This window comes from Protomyctophum bolini, assembly GCF_963924005.1.
Source record: "Protomyctophum bolini genome assembly, chromosome: 9".
Taxonomy (NCBI): Eukaryota; Metazoa; Chordata; class Actinopteri; order Myctophiformes; family Myctophidae; genus Protomyctophum; species Protomyctophum bolini.
Genome location: NC_137870.1, coordinates 44116453 through 44138952, shown reverse-complemented (window position 1 = coordinate 44138952; position 22500 = coordinate 44116453). Strand labels below are relative to the sequence as shown.

The 22500-nt window shown below is 44.4% G+C and overlaps 1 protein-coding gene across 2 annotated transcripts in view; it reads left to right on the top strand.

The window, feature by feature from the left end:
* The window catches only part of exoc3l2b (exocyst complex component 3-like 2b), a 102068-nt gene that overhangs the window by 39125 nt on the left and 40443 nt on the right, over positions 1-22500 (top strand). For both annotated transcript variants that reach the window (XM_080772409.1, XM_080772408.1), the window contains exons 2-5: positions 9964-10310; positions 11684-11912; positions 12570-12738; positions 14786-14873. In XM_080772409.1, the coding sequence (XP_080628535.1) occupies positions 9995-10310; positions 11684-11912; positions 12570-12738; positions 14786-14873 (802 nt within the window). In that variant the 5' untranslated portion in view covers positions 9964-9994. The remainder of the gene's footprint in view (positions 1-9963; positions 10311-11683; positions 11913-12569; positions 12739-14785; positions 14874-22500) is intronic.

The following is a 22500-nucleotide window of genomic DNA, read 5'->3' as shown; positions in this document are numbered from 1 at the left end:
ACCTCCTGGATCTTCACTCGTCTCTCCTGGATCATCGTCTGGATTTCAGCCTCTGTCTTTGCTTCATATTCTTCTTTCCACTCATGATACCTGAACGGACGAACCATTTCAGAAACAAAACTATTGATAGATACGTTTGGTCTCTTATAGGTTTGACTAATGCTCCTCACACTCTGTGGAATCAGCTTTTAAGTCAAGCTGACTGAAACCTGACCTCATCAAACATGACGTCAGTCTTGACCAAATATGAAGTTCCACACGACTCCAGAATTAGACGGGAAGCCGAATTTCAGTTTCAATAACACACACACACACACACACACACGCACGCATGCACGCACGTGCATCGATGGCATTCAGCGCTGATGCTTACTTTTGAGAACTCTGATATTCTTTTGGATTCCTGTCAGCCTGGCTAGCCTGGCCCAGTCTGAGTATTTTCTGGTATTTAGCAATACATGGTTTTCAACCCTTTTCATGTCAAGGTCCATTATGTATTCGGCATTTGAGCCACGGAACCACCATGGTGACATTTAGCATCAAAGACGCTAAAACACAAGAATATTCTTTTGGATGAGATTTTGTCCACAATTCCATGCTGTATTGATGTTGATACCATAAATGGAGAGATAACAGGCTGTATTGATGTTGGTACCATAATGGAGAGATGAAGACTTCTTCAAAACAATCAAGTACTGCAGAGGTTTAACAAATAATGTATCTCCACCACGGCGAACACGCGGGGGTTCATTTTGTTACAACGTCCCAACGTCAAATTACTGTGGACTTTTTATATCCGTTGGATCATGATATATGGAGAATATACCCCACCACTAGGGGGAGGAAGGGGGAACACAGTGAACTGGTGCTACAGGACTTTTGTAACCCATGTTTCACCCCTGTGTCAATTATCTGATGTGATCCTGGGCTCTACACACCCTCCACCAACCTAGTCCCCATATATGGGGGACAAGGGGAGAGCAACGGACTTGAACTCATGCTTCCTTCATGCCTGAGTGTCCAAGTTGCTCCTTTTACACCTGACAGGGGGGAGTTTCCCTGGTTGGACGTAGCGCGTGGAAGGAACCTTTCCCCTCCATCAGGCGCCCCGGCTGGCCAGGGGGAGGCAGTATAGAGACCAGTTCCTTTCCCCCTCCATCAGGCGCCCCGGCTGGCCAGGGGGAGGTATAGTTTAGAGACCAGGATTACTGCATATGTTTTGTGAGGGTACCTACCCCCCTTCTTCTTTTATAAACAACGCTGACCTGCGCAAGACCACAGTGAAGCGACTGAACACAACTGGAAACATATTTCTATTCTATCTGCTTTGAACGCGTGCACCTTCGGTCCCCAAGCCTCTAGCCTTTGGCTTTGGCCACGCTGCACTGATGAGTAACATGGATTCACTCTCGCTTCCTCCCCGATGTCATAGCGACAACTTTTGCAATGTCTGCGCGTAACTCGATATCACTTCAAACGCGGGTGAAACACCACACAGGCATTGTGGTGGGGCGTGTGTGGGTGCGTTACAGATGGCCATGTCCTGTGACATACAATCTTTTATTTATTTCATTTTCATTGCAGAACGATTCGATGCCGATTTATTTGCATTTCAAACGATAATACGATACAAAGTGAAACGACACGATATGTTGAGTTTCGGTTTCGAATATCCTTCGATTCTGTGAATTAACCCATTTAGACCTGAGGACGATTCTACAACTTCTAAACCCTAAATCCATGTTTCTATGTCAGTTGTTCTCATACATTTTCATGTCAAGGACCCCCAAAAATATATGTAATTGGCCGCCGAACCCCATCTGAAATGTTGTTAAAAAAAAATTAAATGGTAGTTTTCTTTAAAATATATACTGTATATTTTTTAATATCGTGAAAAATCGTATCGTGAACCTCATATCGTCATACGAATCGTATCGTGAGTTGAGTGAATCGTTACATGCCTACTTTAGGTATAGTCACAGTCACAGAATATTTATCTACGATTGAGCCCCAGACCGCTGATAAACAACAGAATGAGCCCCAGACCGCTGATAAACAACAGAATGAGCCCCAGACCGTTGATAAACAACAGAATGAGCCCCAGACCGTTGATAAACAACAGAATGAGCCCCAGACCGCTGATAAACAACAGAATGAGCCCCAGACCGTTGATAAACAACAGAATGAGCCCCAGACCGCTGATAAACAACAGAATGAGCCCCAGACCGTTGATAAACAACAGATTGAGCCCCAGACCGTTGATAAACAACAGAATGAGCCCCAGACCGTTGATAAACAACAGAATGAGCCCCAGACCGTTGATAAACAACAGAATGAGCCCCAGACCGTTGATAAACAACAGAATGAGCCCCAGACCGCTGATAAACAACAGAATGAGCCCCAGACCGTTGATAAACAACAGAATGAGCCCCAGACCGTTGATAAACAACAGAATGAGCCCCAGACCGCTGATAAACAACAGAATGAGCCCCAGACCGCTGATAAACAACAGAATGAGCCCCAGACCGCTGATAAACAACAGAATGAGCCCCAGACCGTTGATAAACAACAGAATGAGCCCCAGACCGCTGATAAACAACAGAATGAGCCCCAGACCGCTGATAAACAACAGAATGAGCCCCAGACCGCTGATAAACAACAGAATGAGCCCCAGACCGTTGATAAACAACAGAATGAGCCCCAGACCGTTGATAAACAACAGAATGAGCCCCAGACCGCTGATAAACAACAGAATGAGCCCCAGACCGTTGATAAACAACAGAATGAGCCCCAGGCCGTTGATAAACAACAGAATGAGCCCCAGACCGCTGATAAACAACAGAATGAGCCCCAGACCGCTGATAAACAACAGAATGAGCCCCAGACCGCTGATAAACAACAGAATGAGCCCCAGACCGTTGATAAACAACAGAATGAGCCCCAGACCGCTGATAAACAACAGAATGAGCCCCAGACCGCTGATAAACAACAGAATGAGCCCCAGACCGCTGATAAACAACAGAATGAGCACCCGACCGTTGATAAACAATACATTCAACAACATACAACAATATATTCAAAGATTTGGGTCACATTTTCACAATTTAAATAGCAGACCTACAAGCTCGTCGCGCGGCCCTTGGTGCCGCACTATGAGCTTGTGGATCTGCTATTTTTCAATAGCTAAAGTATACAGCATAATGCTTTAAAACACCAAAAGGGGGTTCCCGCCCGCAATATCGTTTTTTAAAATCGATTTTTCGATGCGGTCGCTAATATCGTTACACCCCTGGCTACTAATTAGTGATGATGAATGGATTATATACCTGCATTGTCTCCAGAGTCCAGCCTGGACCCCGAGGCTCTGCCGTTTAGGAAGTCCCAACAATGGTTTCACACACAGGAATGTCAGACATGCTGGGCCTGGGGGAACGGTCACTGTCCCAGGGAAACCTTGTGTGTGTCCCAAAGCTGGTACTTAGTAACTCAGTACATTTACTTAAGTAGGCTACTGTACTTTTTTGCCTGACTTTGGCCGGAATTTAAAAAAATAATCTTCTAAATGCTGACTTTTTTCTGAAATACCTATGTTTCTATTAGTGGTGCTCAATATTTCATGTCAAGGACCCCCAGAATTATGTCTAATTGAGCGCTGACCCCCATCTGAAAATATGTTGTTAAAATGCTCGCTCCGAAAGAATATTTTCAAAGATTTGTGCCAGTTTTTCATGATTTTTCAAAAAAATAGCTTGTAGATCTGCTATTTTTCAATAGCTAAGATATAACAAGGGGTTCCCGTCCTGAATGGGTTAAGTACTGTACTTAACCAATAACCATACAATAGTACGATTAGGCTATTTGAAAACTGTAGTTACTATAGTTACTTTGCATTTTGATTATCATTACATAATAATAATAATACATGCACTGTAACCACTTCAGCACCATATACATTTCAGCTATTTGAAAATAGGCGATGTACACCCACGCACGCACGCACACTTAAACACTTTCACATGAAATTCAACAATAGTGAATTGATACAAGCTCACAACGTGTCATGATGTGACGTGTATACAGTGAGCTGGCAAATCAGCAACTTTTTGCTACATTTGTGCGGCACCGTATGGCGATTACCGGTAATTAATTTACTGAAGGAAAACTGACATGTGGAGATACGTGGTTTCTGTCAGACAGTGTCGACATAATGTTTAGATATATTACTAACTACCCACAGATTCACACCATATGCGACGGCTCTTTGTTATTGTGGACATTTGTATTGAGTGGTAAATTATGTTATTTGGTTGTTACTGTACAAACGTGCTGTGAGAGAGAGACAGACGGTGTAGGAGAGACAGACAGTAGGACAGCTGAGAGGGAGACAGTGTAGGAGAGACAGACAGTAGGACAGCTGAGAGGGAGACAGTGTAGGAGAGACAGACAGTAGGACAGCTGAGAGAGAGAGAGAGACAGTGTATAGGAGAGACAGACATTAGGACAGCTGAGAGGGAGACAGTGTAGGAGAGACAGACAGTAGGACAGATGAGAGACAGACAGTGTAGGAGAGACAGACAGTAGGACAGCTGAGAGGGAGACAGTGTGTAGGAGAGACAGACAGTAGGACAGCCGAGAGGGAGACAGTGTAGGAGAGACAGACAGTAGGACAGCTGAGAGGGAGACAGTGAGAGGGAGACAGTGTAGGAGAGACACACAGTAGGACAGCTGAGAGGGAGACAGTGTAGGAGAGACAGACAGTAGGACAGCTGAGAGGGAGACAGTGTGTAGGAGAGACAGACAGTAGGACAGCTGAGAGGGAGACAGTGTAGGAGAGACAGACAGTAGGACAGCCGAGAGGGAGACAGTGTAGGAGAGACAGACAGTAGGACAGCTGAGAGGGAGACAGTGTATAGACAGACAGTAGGACAGCTGAGAGAGAGACAGTGTAGGAGAGACAGACAGTAGGACAGCTGAGAGGGAGACAGTGTAGGAGAGACAGACAGTAGGACAACTGAGAGGGAGACAGTGTAGGAGAGACAGACAGTAGCACAGCTGAGAGGGAGACAGTGTAGGAGAGACAGACAGACATAACTCTTACAGGCTTATAGAAACAATCTCGTTTTTTTATGAGCATGCTAACAAAGAGGGAGAGTCTTTTATTGATTTATAATCTATCACACACCCTGCCATAGTTGAACGGTGAATCACAATGTGTCCTCTTTGCGTTCTGGACTGAGTTCTTCCTCTCTGTGACATGGTGAGGTGTGCATAATATTGTTAACAGCGGTGGAAAATAAGTAAATGTTTTACTTAAAAGTAACACTGTACTGCAATATAGAAATACTGCGTTACAAGTAAAAGTTCGGGATTCAAAATGTACTTGAATAAAAGTACAAAGGTATTGCTATCAAAATCTAATTAAAGTAGAAAGTACATTACTACGTATGCAAAATGTCCCATGTGAAGTTTTCCAGTGGATTAACATATTTTGAAAATAGCAGATCTACAACTGAGGTTGTCCCGATCGGACCGGGTGATCGGAAATCGGCTCCGATCTCATGATTTTCAACAGATCGGAATCGGCGGGGGAAGAGATCGGATTTGTAAATCTACATTTTTCTGAAAGACAACAATATTAAACATTATTAAAATGTATAGGGAGATATTTACTTAGTTGCAACACCACTGGCTACACCACTGTTTGAAAAACAGCGATCTAGAATGTATAAATTATGATCTAAAAGCTGCTAAAAACACCTCGCATCCGACGCAAGCCGTCGTTCTATTCTAGGTAATATTTTTGTTATTGTTTTGTATCATGACTCGGGGCCAGGGATTGAACATTGTGTGTGTGTGTGTGTGTGTGTGTGTGTGTGTGTGTGTGTGTGTGTGTGTGTGTGTGTGTGTGTGTGCGTGCGTGCGTGTGTGTATGGGTGGGTAGGTGCTATGCTAGCTCCCTGCCCGCGGGCGGATGTTGTTGATGTTAGCCAACACTCTCTTCACCGCAGGATATCCCACACACACACACACACACACACACACCACGGTACCCCTTTACGGCAGAACAACACAGTATAGCCCTAAAATAGATCCATGGACAGTTAGACAAACACGTGTGTTAGACACACCCACACACGCACACGCGCGCGCGCGCACACACACACACACACACACACACACACACACACACACACACACGCACGCACACATGCGCGCACACACACACACACGCACGTATTTGCCTTATACTATTTTGAAAAACATTTAAAAATACTTCCGTCAAATGACGAGTCAGCGATTCATGAATCGTGGCGCTTTGAAAGGTATAGCAACAGATCTACAAGCTCTCGACATGTCATGCTGCAATGCGATGTGGGCTTGTACATCAGCTATCATTTTTTTTAATTTTTTTTCATGGTTGAATTTCGTGCCATTGAACGAAAATTAAATGACGCCCTACTTACCACTAGGGCCATCATTTTCACTTGCTATTTTCGGTATTTTAATCACCTGGAATGTCTTAATGTCGACTGTAGATTTTAGTCGACTAAATCTACAGTTGATTTAAATGTATTACAATGTATTTTGGCGGGTCTTGATGCCGTCGCAATGGCTGATTTTTTACACTTGCTGAAAATAGCCGATCTACATGCTCACAACACGTTGCAGTGCGACGCGTTGTGAGCTTGTAGATCGGCTATTTTCAGCACGCAACCATGAAGTGTAACTTCAGACTGTCTTTCACTCATACTGGATCTGTTGTCCACTATAGTCCCTTTCTAACATTTTAGTCTAGTTTTTATTTGCCGACGAAATTGCCAATATATTTAGTCTCAGTTTTAGCGACTCATAGCTTAATTTTAATTCAGTTTCCATTCAGTTTTCGTCAGTGAAAAAAGGTAGTCGACTGAAACTGAAAACACTAAAAAATATTTGACCACGAAAAAAAACAACACACATCTTCGTGAGAACCAGGGAACGTTTCTTCATGTCTATTTCTCAATTGTACAATGCTTGTTTGGCACTGGCAAGTATAGTGGACAAATGCGCATGCACGCACGCACGCACACACGCACGCACGCTCGCTCACACACGCACGCACACACGCACAGGAAGTGATTCAGTGGACCCATAAATACTCCAGCAGAAGGAAACATGAAAACATGTTTTCTTCAAGAGTCTGTCACAGAAACACTAACAATGGACGCTTCAGACACGCTGCTGCTCAACGCACGGCCGCGGCCTCGTCTGGACCACCTGGGTGGGACGCCGTGGCGTTGCATTTGATATTTTTAATTAAGTGAAATCACTTAATATATACCATTAAAGGGAGCGGTTAACTTGTTATGGGCGCATCGAGGCCCAATGTGAATAAGATCAAAAATCAAAATGGTCAATCGATCACTCCCCAAACAACTGCAATTACATGTATATGGCAGTGGTGTTGACAGAGAGATGATTGATAATGTAACATTAAATACATATAAAACAAGTTTAACCTAATAAAGCCCAAACCACATCAAATAGTGATAAGTATATAATGTGGACTTAACTGTGTGACATCCTGGAGGATTCCGGCTTGCTGGGTGTGTGCGCCTGTGCGTGTGTGTGTGTGTGTGTGCGTGCGTGCGTGCGTGTGTGTGTGTGTGTGTGTGTGTGTGTGTGTGTGTGTGTGTGTGTGTGTGTGTGTGTGCGTGCGTGTGTGTGTGCGTGTGTGTGTGTGTGTGTGTGTGTGCGTGCGTGCGTGTGTGCGTAAGTGTGTGTGTGTGTTAATGTGTTAATGTTTTATGATGGGATGTGGGCCCTTCACTCCTTCAACCATTAACCTGTTCTAGGCGGGAACCCTTTTTGGTGTTTTTAAGCATTATGTTATACTTTAGCTATTGAAAAAATGCTGATCTACAAGCTCTCGGTGCCGCGCTACGAGCTCTGCTATTTTTGAAAAGTCGTGAAAATGCGGCGCAAATCTTTGAATATATTATATTCTTTCAGAGAGAACGTTTTCAACTAAAATCTTTGCTTCTGGGGGGTCCCTGGAACAACATGTTTTCAGATGGGGGTCGGCGGCCAATTACATATTTTTGGGGGTCCTTGACATGAAAATGTTTGAGAAAACTGTCATGATTTAGAAGACGTCTGTAGAATGGAGCTCAGGTCTGAATGGGTTAACCTGGTGGTGTGTAGACGCTCTACGACGGTGTGAAACACGCTGTGCTATCAGTGGGTTTTATAACGGCACGACGACCGCGACGCGGGAGGAGCGCGCCTTGATTTACAGGAACGGTTTACAGGAACGGTTTACAACAGGGTTCCCCAATTAATTTTCCTCAAGGGCCATATTTTAACTACGGTACCAGGCTGGGGGCCGAGTCGGCACGCGCGAGGTCGAGGTCTTGCCCTGAAATTAATGTTCAGGGCAAGACCCCATTTGAATTTAATAAAGAGCAACATTTTGGCGAGTGTCTGACGGACCTTTTCTTTGTTTTTAAAAGACACCATTCTTAATAACTATTAAAGGACCACTTCAACCATTTCCAAACTAGAAACCTGCCACCTCTCATTCCAAACCAGTTCCTCTCCCCTCCATCAAGCCCCCGACCATGACCAGAGTCAGTATATAGAGATGCATTTTTTTGTGAGTATTCCTTCCTACCCTAAATCATTGCAATAATCCTTCCTCCATCGGGAGAGATGGGCAACATGAGCAGCTACCGGTATATGATATCCAGCAGGGCATCCCAAACTTATCCGGTCGAGAGTAGACCCAAAAGAGTATTTAGGCGTTCATTTTCCCAACTGGGACCCAAAATAGTGAAACTAGCAGATGTACTGTACAAGAGCACCTATTTTCACGACTTAATAATTATTATTATTATTTTTATTCATGGTATGTCGATTTGTTTGTTTGTTGGTTTTGTGTATTGTGTGATTAGGGAGACAATTTGAGAGGTTTGAACTGGAGTCGTGACTCATAAAACAGTGCTATCAACAGTGACACATGGTTGCGTTATGAATATTTACGATGAGGAAGCAGTACTTTGTTGCTATCAACAGTGATTGGCAATGGTGTCACCCGTTGCCATAGGCTACGGGATAGGCCTAATGTAAACAACACCAGAGACCAATATATAGTACCATTATAGATAAGAATGCAGTCCTCATGTCTAATGGCATGCCAACGCACTCGCATAACCGGCATGATGAAACAGGTCACACAGTGAGACGATATAGATAGGAGATCGTAAATGGTGTTATCAAGATCTGTCCCAAACAATACATCAACCATATCCGCCCACACGCTGTCACATCGATCAATATGTAACCGTACGACGTGTCAAGTCGTTGTCATTATAACATTAGCCATGACATGCTAACGGAAATGGCTATAACGCTGAGGAAGGCCTGAACCAGGCCGTACAAACGCATACGTTGTTCACTCTCGTCACGAGGCAAATAAAATCATGTAAAAAAGACATGATGTAATGAGTGCTGGCATTTTCTATATTCCTAGTAGGGTGTCACGATATCAGTCTGTTGCACACCTTTATTATGTAGTGTTGCCCTAGTGTTTCCTGTTCCGCCTATAGTTGTGTTAGCCTGTCTTGTCTCGCCTCCCTGTGATTACTAGTTTTCTCCACCTGTGTCCTGTTTAGTCTCCCAGCCTATCCCAGTGTTGATTGTTTGTTCTGTTCACCTGTGTATTGTGTGATCCCTGTGTCTACTTAAACCCTCCGTCCCTTGTGTTCCCTGCTTGATTATAGTTTATGTTATGGTGTTCTGTTCAGTGTTTTCAGTATAATAAATACTTTGATCTGCTCTACTCCTGCCTGTCTGTTCTACATTTGGGTTCCACATCTTGAGTCGCACCGTGACATAGGGCCTATACACCTGCTGCTCAGTTTTATATTTTCATTATGCATCCTCATCTCTCTCTCTCTCTCTCTCCCCCCTCCCTATAAACAGCCTCCCCCCTCCCCTCCGCCCCGTCGTCGTCATGCCGATCTTCAAGAACCTCCCGGCGCGTCTGAAGGGAGGAGGCGGCGGCGGCCCCGCGCTCGACAGAGCCCTGATCCTGCGCAGGATGAGCCTGAACTTCACCCCGTCCCACCACCCACACCCCCACCACCCCCACCACAACCCCTTCCACCACCACAACCCCAACAACAACGACGACGACCTCAGCCTGGGCAGCGGCCCCGGGAGCCACTGGTCCCCGGGGGGGTCCCTGCTGGACGGAGGGGCCCCGGCCGACAGGAACCCCTTCGAGGACGAGGAGGACGAGAACGAGACCAACGAGGGGAAGAGGAGAGGTATGTACTGTACAGTGGTGTCCCCTTCGTCTCTATATACCAGGCTGACACCTAGAGGTACCCGTCAAAGTCTTTAATGTGATAGGTACCTCTGATGGGTGTGGTTTAGTCTTAAAGGAGAATTCCATACTAAAAGGCTTTCTTACCTTTATTTGTAGTTGTTACGTCCCCACCAAAGAGGTCCAGGTGTTATTTTGTGCAAAAGCTCCTTATTGGCTATTTCCCCTAGCATAAGTCCTAAATGAATTGCATCAAATTGAATGGGGCTATGGGGTGTTGTGCTAATTAGCTTATTTCCATCGCTCAAAATTTATATTTTTTTGTATATATCCTCTCTTCATAATGTAAATAATATCCCAAGCGGCACACTTTACTACTTATTTCGATGGAAATAAGCGAAATAGCATAACACCCCATAGCCCCCATTAAATGCAATGCAATTCATTGAGGGCCTATGGTATAGGGGAAATAGCCAATAAGGAGCTTTTGCACAAAATAACACCTGGACCTCTTTGGTGGGGACGTAACGACTACAAAGAAAGGTAAGAAAGCCTTCTAGCATGGAATTCTCCTTTAAGGGGTGTGTTTTTTGAGGATGGATCGAGCTCGATACCTGATACCCGCGGAAAAAAAGAAACGGGAGGCATCCTTTGGTTAGACATAAGGTTCTCGCCCTTGGTATTAACATACTCTATGTACAGATTGGACGTGAATCTATACAGATTCACGCAAAAAACATAATACAACTTTAATTGAACTAATGAATGTAATACGTAAGTATATAGGCTAGTCAGTGGTTCCCAAAGTGGGGTCCTGGGGGAGCCCTATAGGGGTCCTATTTGAGGGAGTTCCAGGGGGTCCCCGGGCTAAATGATATAGTTATAGGAACAAAATGAACCTTTTAAGGGTCTGTAACTCATGCAGAGAGTGTACAAATGGACCCATTTGTACACTCTCAGAGTTAAATTGACTTTGATTTTTACAATATTCATTGGGGTCCCTGCAGAGATAGAAATGGGGCCGACCACCGACCGCGTAGCCTAATTCAGGGCGAACTGGGGGTCCTTGAAAAATGAAAATGGTTGAAAACCACTGCTATAGAACCGTGAAAGTCTTCTCTTATGGGTCTTCCTTGGCATAATATTTTCATATGGGGGGGGGGGGGTGCCACCGAGTGGCGCGCTACGAGCTTGTACGTCTGCTATTTTTGAAGAATCGTGAAAAGTGACATGAAAGTGTTTGAGAACCACTGACACATAGAAACATAGCTTTTTCAAGAAAACAGTCAGGATTTAGAAGACATTTGTAGAATCATTCCCAGGTCAAAATGGGTTAAATAAGATAATGTGACGGTGTTTCCATTCCCCTTACAGGAGGAGGAGGGTCAGGGAAAGGCTCCTTCAAGTTCAGCTCACCGCTGAAGAGCCTGGGCAAGCTGGGCAGGAACCTGAGGATCTCCGGGCGGAGCGGCAAGGGCAGCGGCGGCGGCGGCGGCGGCGGCGGCACGCCCTCGCCACAGGGGTCGCTGCAGGGAACGCCCTCGCCCAGCGCAGCCGATAAGAAGAAGAGGGGGAGGCGGAGCTCCGAGGGCAGCCTGTTGAGGTGAGGAGCTGCAGCAAAGATTGGTAATAATGGTGAAGATGGTGAATAGAGAAAATTAATGGTACACACATCCTACAAAATAATGTGACTAAATTTGAAAGTATCAGAAACAGGACTCCGGCTCAAGATTCAGGCATCGTCATCTTCATTCAGAGTTCTCAGTCAGTACAGCAAAATGGTAGCATCACTGTGTCCCAGTCCTCTCCCCAGCATCAAATGAAATCATTCCCTTTATCCCCCCGCACGCACATCCTCATTTACAACAGCAAGTAGACATTTATAGTAACAGATGGTTTATGTCCTTCTAAGGTTGGAGTTACGCAAAGGAGACAGACACGCTGTTCTAATAGTCCTAAGATGAGAACAACACAAGTAGTTACACCTTTGCTGACAGTGGTATATGTAAGCATGGAGGCAGCTGTCAGATTGACAGCTGCCGGTCACTTAGAAATGAGCTCAATGGTGAAGAATAGACTGGATTGGAGGATGAGAAACACCCTAATGTGATTGTTCCATGTGGCATTCTAATATTTCTATTACAGCTGCCACTGTTTTTTCATGTCATGTGAAAGCAGGGAATCATAGGTTTGATCCACGGCTAGAAACCACTGACGGCTTGTCTGTTGCGTCTTCCTCCTACCTCGTTGGCTGGCACAGGTTTGCGGGGAAGTGCCGCGACTCGCTGAGCGCCCGCAAAGAGTCCCTGACCTGCAACGGCGAGCTGAACGGCGGCGACAGCGAGGGAGGAGGAGGAGACTCCACCAGCCGCAGGCTGTCCTTCATGAAGATGGTGGGCCTGGGCAAGCTGAAGAGGGAGTCCATGCAGGTATATTACAGATAGATTCATAGATTCATAGATTCATAGATTCATAGATTCATAGATTTACAGATAGATTCATAGATTTACAGATAGATTCATAGATTCATAGATTCATAGATTCATAGATTTACAGATAGATTCATAGATTCATAGATTCATAGATTCATAGATTCATAGATTCAGATAGATTCATAGATTCATAGATTCAGATAGATTCATAGATTCAGATAGATTCAGATAGATTCAGATAGATTCATAGATTCAGATAGATTCATAGATTCATAGATTCAGATAGATTCATAGATTCAGATAGATTCATAGATTCAGATAGATTCATAGATTAACAGATGGTGGGCCTGGGCAAGCTGAAGAGGGAGTCCATGCAGGTATATAGTTCTGTCAAACTCTTTTTATTTTGGTTTCATGACCGTATGTGGATGTCAAGTCACACGTTCATAGAAAAAAATAAATCAATCAGATTTTAGTGTCAGTGGCTCAGAGCAGGTAACAAACGTATACATCACAGAGATCATGCAGGGCAGACACAAGTTATTGCGCAAGACGTGCCCCTTTCAAGACAAACGAAAAACGTTTTCTCACCCATCAAGTGCCAATTTAGTAAAGCCAATTCCCAATTCCCCAGCCTCTCTACGAGTACTCCGTCTCTGCTAACCCCCAGTGGCGTGCACAGACATTTATAGAGGGGCAGGTGCTCAAGTGAAAAAAAGGGCACCTTGTGCAGCGTGTGGAACCGCCCGGTTGCCTTAACCTATTTTGGGCGGGAACCCCTTTTGGTGGGTATAGCTAAATTATGCTAAATTATGTTTAATTTAGCTAAAATAAAAAAAATCGTGAAAATATTTATTTCAGAAAACTTGAAGATTTAAATAATATTTAAATAATATATTAGAAGCTTTTTATCAAGAATTGATCAATGTCACCATGGTCCACATACTGTACACTGTACAAAATGAGAAAAAATTAAAAGGGCATGGGGTGCTCTAGCACCCCCTAGTGTCTATCTGTGCACGCCACTGCTAACCCCATGCGGGTATATTAGCCTGGGAAGAATTCCTTTTCGGTAGGGATATTGGTCATGAAATCATGACCAATATGCGATCTCCGATTAGTTGCAGGGTCATTTCTGCCTATATCGATTCTGACCGATTCCGATATTATACAGAGGACCACAATGGAAACAAGGGTCTGCCTTGTTAGTAGTCATCGATCAGGCAGAAAACCACAAGCCGGAATAAGATCTATACCAAAAGTCCCCGTGATGGAGCCCATCATAATGTGTTCCCCTCCATGATGGAGCCCGTCATAATGTGTTCCCCTCCGTGATGGAGCCCATCATAATGTGTTCCCCTCCATGATGGAGCCCATCATAATGTGTTCCCCTCCGTGATGGAGCCCATCATAATGTGTTCCCCTCCGTGATGGAGCCCATCATAATGTGTTCCCCTCCGTGATGGAACCCATCATAATGTGTTCCCCTCCGTGATGGAGTCCATCATAACGTGTTCTCCTCCTTGATGGAGCCCATCGTAATGTGTTCCCCTCCGTGATGGAGCCCATCGTAATGTGTTCTCCTCCGTGATGGAGCCCACCATAATGTGTTCTCCTCCGTGATGGAGCCCATCATAATGTGTTCCCCTCCATGATGGAGCCCATCATAATGTGTTCCCCTCCGTGACGGAGCCCATCATAATGTGTTCCCCTCCATGACGGAGCCCATCATAATGTGTTCTCCTCCGTGATGGAGCCCATCATAATGTGTTCCCCTCCATGATGGAGCCCATCATAATGTGTTCCCCTCCGTGACGGAGCCCATCATAATGTGTTCCCCTCCATGATGGAGCCCATCATAATGTGTTCCCCTCCGTGATGGAGCCCATCATAATGTGTTCCCCTCCATGACGGAGCCCATCATAATGTGTTCTCCTCCGTGATGGAGCCCATCATAATGTGTTCCCCTCCGTGATGGAGCCCATCATAATGTGTTCCCCTCCGTGATGGAGCCTGTCATAATGTGTTCTTCTCCTCCATGCAGGACCGCACCTCGTCCCACGGCCCCGAGGAGGACAGCGTTCAGGAGGAGGAGGTGGTGGAGGAGGTGAAACCCAGGGAGCCTCTGTCAGGTATGGACCGTCTGTCTGTCTGTCTGTCTGTCTGTCTGTCTGTCTGTCTGTCTGTCTGTCTGACCGTCTGACCGTCTCTCTGTCTCTCTGTCTCTGTCTCTGTGAGTGACATTAGGGCTGCGTCCGAAATCATTCCCTATGCCCCATATAGTGCACTACTTTGAGGTTCCGCCATTTTGTTATAGTGTCCGAATATGTAGTGAGCATTTTTGCACCCTAACGTAGTGGACTGAAGTATCCCACAATGCACCGGGAATTGTAGGGAGCATCCGATGGTCACTACAAAAACACAGCGAAGCAAATCTGCCCCATAATGCATTGCGCGAGCTCGCTCTTGAGCGCACATGCACGCGTTTGCGCACGTGCGCTGCTTCTGCATGCATGCGCTCATTGCGCTCCAACTCAGAAGAGGCAGAAGTTGAACCAGCGAAAGAAATCAACACAAATGTACTTTTTAAACTTTCGTTTTCCCCTCTTTTCTTCCCTGGCGGATCTCGAAGCTACAGATCTCGAAACAAATGATCTGTGCATTTATTTGAAATTGTTTTATTTTATTTATAATAAATCTACTCGTTTGCAATAGTATTACTAATCTGATTAATTGTATCACCCAGGCCCAGCGCATGACGTTAGGAGAGCAATCAGTTGCTTGCTGTAGAATATATTTGTGAGATTCTTTATCACAAACGTAGGCTAAATACATGCATGTGAGACACATATTAATTGTGTCCGAACATATGTTTTATTAATATTCATTCATTCCTGCCATGAATATGCTATCTAACATTATTTCATTGAATTGCAATAAATTGCAACTTCATTGTGTAGGCAGTCATTTATTGGACTGCTGTTTCTGTTAACACCAAACGTCCGTATTGTGAGAAGAGCTTGTAGATCGGCTACTTTTGGTAATTCTTTACCAAAAGTACCCAAGTAAAAGTATACAAGCTCACAACACGGACGTCGCGCGTTGCTTAGATCGGCTATTTTTGCCGTATCCCCCCCGCCCCAGGATTAGCGGGGGTTCATGTGGTTAAGATTAAATCATGCTGCTGATATTTTCATATATTGTCAAGGTTGTGCACTGTTTTCCCATAACAATGGGCCTATGATTATTATCAATAAATTAATATTAGACTATATCCATTATCCTAAATAACCTTTTTATCATAGATATATAGGCCTAAATGCCTGCAAACATATTTTCATTAACCTATTTTTTCCTTTATTCATTCATGAATTTAAAAATAACTTTACAAACTGTCCTTGCAGGGAGGTGACAGCCAGACTTATTTGATACAGTCTGTTCCTAGCGGAAATTCAGCAGCAGCGTTTTGATTGGTTTCTTGTAGTCAGTTGATTCTTCATATCCAAATGAGTGAAATGGCCGGGATGATTTGTTTATTTTTCAAACAGTTCTTAACTTCTTTATGAGGCGATCTGAAAAAACCTAATGGGGATTTCATGCAAATAAAAAGTACATGAACCCGCGGACCTACAGCGCCCTCTACCGATATTGACGTCAGAGTCGGTGCTCCCCATACAGGGAGTATTGTCCCAAATCATCACTATAGAGTCCACTAGAGTCTGGATCCCCGTATGGGGGATAGGGAGTAGGGAACAACCCTAGCAATTCGGACGCAGCCTGAGTGAATTTAAGGCTGTTTAAAGTCACTTGATCAAATGACCGTTCTGTGTGGATGTATGGGCTGTCAAGGCCAGACACTAGTTTTCTTGCCACTCAGTAGGCAGTATAGGCCAGACAGTAGTTTTCTTGCCACTCAGTAGGCAGTAGGCCAGACAGTAGTTTTTTTTTGCATTTTCGCATAACTTCCTGGTATGATGACGACGACATACCCATATACCCTCTATTGAAACACAATTATTAGACGAAGATTCTGAGTTTCTATATTCAGTATAGAATAAAGAACTGAATTAAGCAATATTACACGAGAGGGTGTCGTTTAACGCGATTATTGCCACGACAGTGATGCGGTCAGGAACGAGACGGAGTCGAGTTCCGCGAGCATCAGTGAAGTTCTACAACAGTTACCCTTAAAACTTAAGAAATTTGCCGAAAAAATATATTGTTTTAATGACAGATGTAGTCACTACGACCACAAATGTCCCAATAAACTAGCTAGCCTAGCCACCGAGTTTGCTAGCGCTCTGGGAGAACAGAGCGGCTGAATTCTTTGTTTTGATTAGGTGGTGAACAGTGCTGGTTTGATCCACGGTTTCAACCAATCAGATTTCTTCCTCGAAACGACCGGCAGGTTTTTATTTGTATCTGGTATGAAGAGTAAGTAGGTCGCTATAGGGTTGGCTTTGTTGTCAGTATCAGCAGATAAGCCTGCGTCCGGCGGGCGTCTTGTTTCTTTTATGAGGTGGTACCTGCAGGGAGATGGACCGCTGAGGCGATGCGCCACGCCCTGTAGCGTCAGCACCCGGCCGTAGAACTGTCTCTTTGGTTGTGGAAGAAAAAGGCTTTTTCCATATCGACCCAATCTGGGAACACATTGGCAAACACACACACACACACACACACACACACACACACACACACACACACACAAATGCCTGGTATATGCGGGTATTTTAACCTCAAATACACCAGAACCAAATACCGAAAACAGCTTAAAAGTCTTGTTTTTTTCACACGCAGGCACACACACACACACACACACACACACGCACACACACACACACACACACACACACACACACACACACACACACACACACAGAGAGAGGGCGTGCTATGTTTGTAGATGCTAGACGGACATTATCAGCGCAGGTAGGGATAGATCAGCTTACACTCTGTGTGCGTGAGGGAATAAGGCTGATGCGGGTAGCAACAGCTGTTTGGGTGAGTGTAATGATTACACAACAGCGTTCTGTGTGTGTGTGCGTGCGTGTGTGCGTGCGTGTGTGTGTGTGTGTGTGTGTGTGTGTGTGTGTGTAATCTGACCTCCATCAGAATGCTTCCATAGCTGTGTTGAACCGGTCCATGACACACTCTGACATGCTCTAGCAGGTCCCAGGGGTCCCAAAGTGGGGTCCCAGGGGGTCCCAGGGGGTCAAAGTGGGGTCCCAGGGGGTCCCAGGGGGTCAAAGTGGGGTCCCAGGGGGTCCTTGAGGGAGTTCCAGGTAAATTGACCGTTTTGGTAAATTGACCGTTTTGGTAAATTTATGTAAATTGGCCGTCACTGTCGTGTCGTGGCAATAATCACGTTAACCCACAGCTCCCTCTCGTGTAATATTGCTTAATTAGATTAGTCGATGGGTGGCTCTTCCAAGACAGATTTTGCGCTCTCATTAGAAGGCGGGTGTAAGTGCCATCCAACCGATTCTCTATAGTTTCTTTGAAAGTGTCCATGTCATAGAGTAGAATCGGCTCAACGGTCGTCCAAAATATTTTCATCTTATACTAAGCTGGGATGACCAGATCTTATGCATGTCATTGCAGGCTGACCAGGCCATACCCTTCCTAGTTTGAAAGTCCTTTTGGGGAGAAGATATATATATGAACCCAAATACTTGTATAGTCATCAACCCGTTTCAGAGGAGTTGTTGTTAAGTGTTTTTATAATGTGGTTATTGTTGGATTTATATTTACAATATAAATTGGAGGTCTCAGAGATAGAAATGCCATTGAATGGGGGTCTGTAGAATAATGCATGTCAAACTGGCGGGCGGTCCTTGAAATTAAACGGGTTGAGAATCACTGCTAGAGCTGTAAAAATCTTCTTCTCTTATGGGGGTCCCTGGCTAATTAGTGTCAATTTGGGAGCTTTTCACAGGTCTGTAACTGTAGTCTCTGAGGCCCCATTTTCCCCCTGCTTGCACAACACATGACGGGTGAAGTGGAGGACAGACGCTTTGTTGAAATACCACACAACCAAAAACCAATGTGTAAACAGCCTTGTTTTGGTCACACACACACACACACACACACACACACACACACACACACACACACACACACACACACACACACACAACGGCGTGGAGAAGATAAGGAGATGCACATGAATGGAGCGAAAGAAGCGAGTTATGAGGGCACCTTTAAGGAAAGGACCAGGACGAGAAGAGAAGAGATCCATGCGATATAGATTCAGGGGGCTGTCTGAGTGTTCACTGACTGACGCCTGCAAAGTTCAAACCTGTCAACCATTCATTTATTTGTGCTGTTCTCGAGAGTCGTGTCGCGTCGGTGTTATTAGCACAAATATAGGACTGTGGCTGTGACGACAGTAAACATGAAGGGGTGAATGACCGCGGGTTGTTGTCAGACGGGACATGCGGGGCAGGCCTGGAATCATTTTTTATAGGGGCAATAATAACCCCTTTTGGTGTTAGCATCGTGTTATGCTTTATAGCTATTGAAAAATAGCAGATCTACAAGCTCGAGTGGCGCGCTCGGAGCTTGTAGGTCTGCTATTTTTGAGAAATTGAAGAACGACTGACATAGAAACATGGCTTTTTCAGAAAACTGTCAGGATGTAGAAGACATTTTTAGAATCTGATCTCAGGTCAGAATGGGATAAGGCCACTGGGCCTTTGCCGTGGTCAACTTCACGAGGGCACAACGGCAACACGCCATGCTTGATTGATTGATTGATTGAAATATTTATTAACAGTTTGCAGAATTACAGTACATTTCAAGCACAAACTCAATACAAAGACTGTTAACTGTGAGTGAGTGGACGACCCAATGAAGCATTACACTTGTTTACAAGAGGGGTCCACCTTGTTCAATTCATCAAAACATTTAGAGACGTACAAATAGACACTTCTTATATAGTCAAAGAACAGAACAGGATTTCATCATAAAGGAGGTAAAAAGGGAAAAGAAACTTATACAGTGAGGGGGAAAATGGGGGGGATTCAGATTTTACAGGGGCCAGTTTCGAATTGCAGCCGTCCGTAGGTGCCCTTTGAGAGCGGTTTTGAAGGAGTCTAGGGATGCAGTGCAGCAAGGCTGTCAAATAAGACAATAATGTGCATGTCCACAGCCTATACTTTAGAGGGAACATTTGCCCAAAGCATTGTGAGTTTGTGGATTGGTTGTTTTTTAGTGAAGAGATTTGGTGTAGACACAAACAGCGGTCCATTTACACTGGGTGACGAAATGTCATACCACATTTCTAATCGATCGTTATATGCAGTAGAACTGCTTGTGGAATATATAATTCCACAAACAGTATCGTATATAAGCTACAAATACAGACTAAATGCTAAGTAGGTGCAGTGTGACATTAACCCATTTTGACCTGAGATCATATTCTAAAAATGTCTTCTATACATCCTGACAGTTTTCTGAAAAAGCTAATGTTTCTATGTCAGTCGTTCTTCGATTTTTCAAAAAATAGCAGACCTACAAGCTCGTAGCGCGCCACTCGGTTTCCTGCAGAAGTGCTTGCTCAGGGGATGAATTGAGTCTTGACCATCAGGTCAAAATGTGTGTCAGATCCTGTGTTTACAGTATGTGAGACATGACCAGCTTTGACACGATCTAAGAGAGACAAAACCTCAACCGCTCCAATTGTTATATTGTATTAAACATTATACTCTACCATACAGATTGTATAAGCTATATTCTGTAACATACAGATTGGACACAGTAAAAGTGCTGCTGTATAAGCATTTTTGAAAAGCATAATATAATTAAAAAGAACACCAAGAACATTGTCCAGTTGTTTAAACTCACGTACATTATATTTGGCAGAGGGAATATCACTTGTAGTTGAGTAATATTTGACCTAATCTTGACTCAAGTACCTCCGTCTTGTGCCGAGGAGTTCCTTAGAGGCTCAGAGTGTGTGTTGACGTTGCCTGCACTGTTGCAACCGAAGGTAATTAATGTTCAACCCGCCTGTTGATGGACAAAGCCAACGCATGCACGCACGCACACATGCATGTCCTCTTCAGTGGAATTTACCCTTCATATGTTCTTGGTTGGGTCACAGCAGCGTGTGTGTGTGTGTGTGTGTGTGTGTGCGCGTGCGTGCGTGCGTGCGCGTCAGTATCCATCCGGTGTAATCGTTAGGTAACTCAGCTACAGGTGCGTTCCAAGGTGCAGGTTTTAGGTTCCCATTCCCTGTGAAGACGTTCAGTCAGTGTTTTTGACGACCAGACACAAAATATCATTACAGTATAGATCTGTTATTAATACATGGCCATGCAGATATCAACCGTCAGTGACTGTTATAGCCAACTAAAAGTTCACGTGTCGCAATAATACGATTGTATAAATTGGCTAATTTCGAATAGCAGGAAGAAAAATAACATGGCGGCCGACATATGTTTCGTATTAATTATCGGAATTCTCGCAGGCAACTTTATTATTTGCCAAATAATTGTCGTGGAGTAAAAAGTACTCCTTTTGAGATGTGTAGTGTAAGTATAAGTATAAAGTACGTTGGACTGAGAAATTGACAAGAACTGCACTTAACCCATTCTGAACGGGAAGCCATTTTGGTGTTAGCATCATGCTATGCTTCAGCTATTGAAAAATAGCAGATCTACAAGCTCATAGCGCGCCACCGAGTGGCGCGCTACGAGCTTGTAGGTCTGCTATTTTTTGAAAAATCGAAGAACACCTGACATTTTTATAATCTGATCTCAGGTCAGAATGGGTTAATCAGACCAGTGTGTGTGTCCAGTGGAAACCTCGTATGAATCTGATCTCAGGTCAGAATGGGTTAAGTTCAGAAAGTATAAAGAAAGATATACTCAGTTATACTTTCCACTGCTGGGATCCCAGACTCTTAACCCATTCTGACCTGAGATCAGATTCATACAAGGTTTCCACTGGACACACACTGGTCTGATTATAACCCATTCTGACCTGAGATCAGATTCTAGAAATGTCAGTCATTCTTCGATTTTTCAAAAAATAGCAGACCTACAAGCTCGTAGCGCGCCACTCGGTGGCGCGCTATGAGCTTGTAGATCTGCTATTTTTCAATAGCTAAAGCATAACATAGTGCTAACACCAAAATGGGTGCCCGTTCAGAATGGGTTAACAGTGATGCCTTGAGTCAAACCTGTTGACAACCCGGTCTCAACCCAAAGCACGGATTGACATTTCCGTTCATACACGCCTAAAAAAACCCTACATATTACACTGAAATCCTCCCCAGTCGTAGCCTGACACTCCTGACTCTGTCTTCAGTCTGAATTTTCATTTCGTTTCACTTTATTCTTTTCACTTTTCACATTATTCAGACTGAAAGCCTGCAGCAGTTTCTGGAATGGGCGTTGTCAAAGTGGCATGAGTCTTCGCTGATTGGTTCATATACCAACCAATCAGAATAGTATATAGGAGAGCAGATGACGTTGTTGTCAATCATGAGGCTATGTGGCTAAACCGTTAGCTAACCAAACAAACACAGCCAACGAGCGCTATACTAGCATGTCAACAAAAGCGGTAAAATATGTTTATAAAAGCGTAAATAATGTTAAACCCGAACTCATCCAAACACGGTGAAATGGCACGGATTGGCGATTCCGTAGAGAAGTGATTCCCAAACGTTTTTCACGTCAAGGACCCCCAAATTGACACTATAATTAGCCCCGTGGACCCCTATTTGAAAAGATATGCCAGGGACCCCCTGCATAA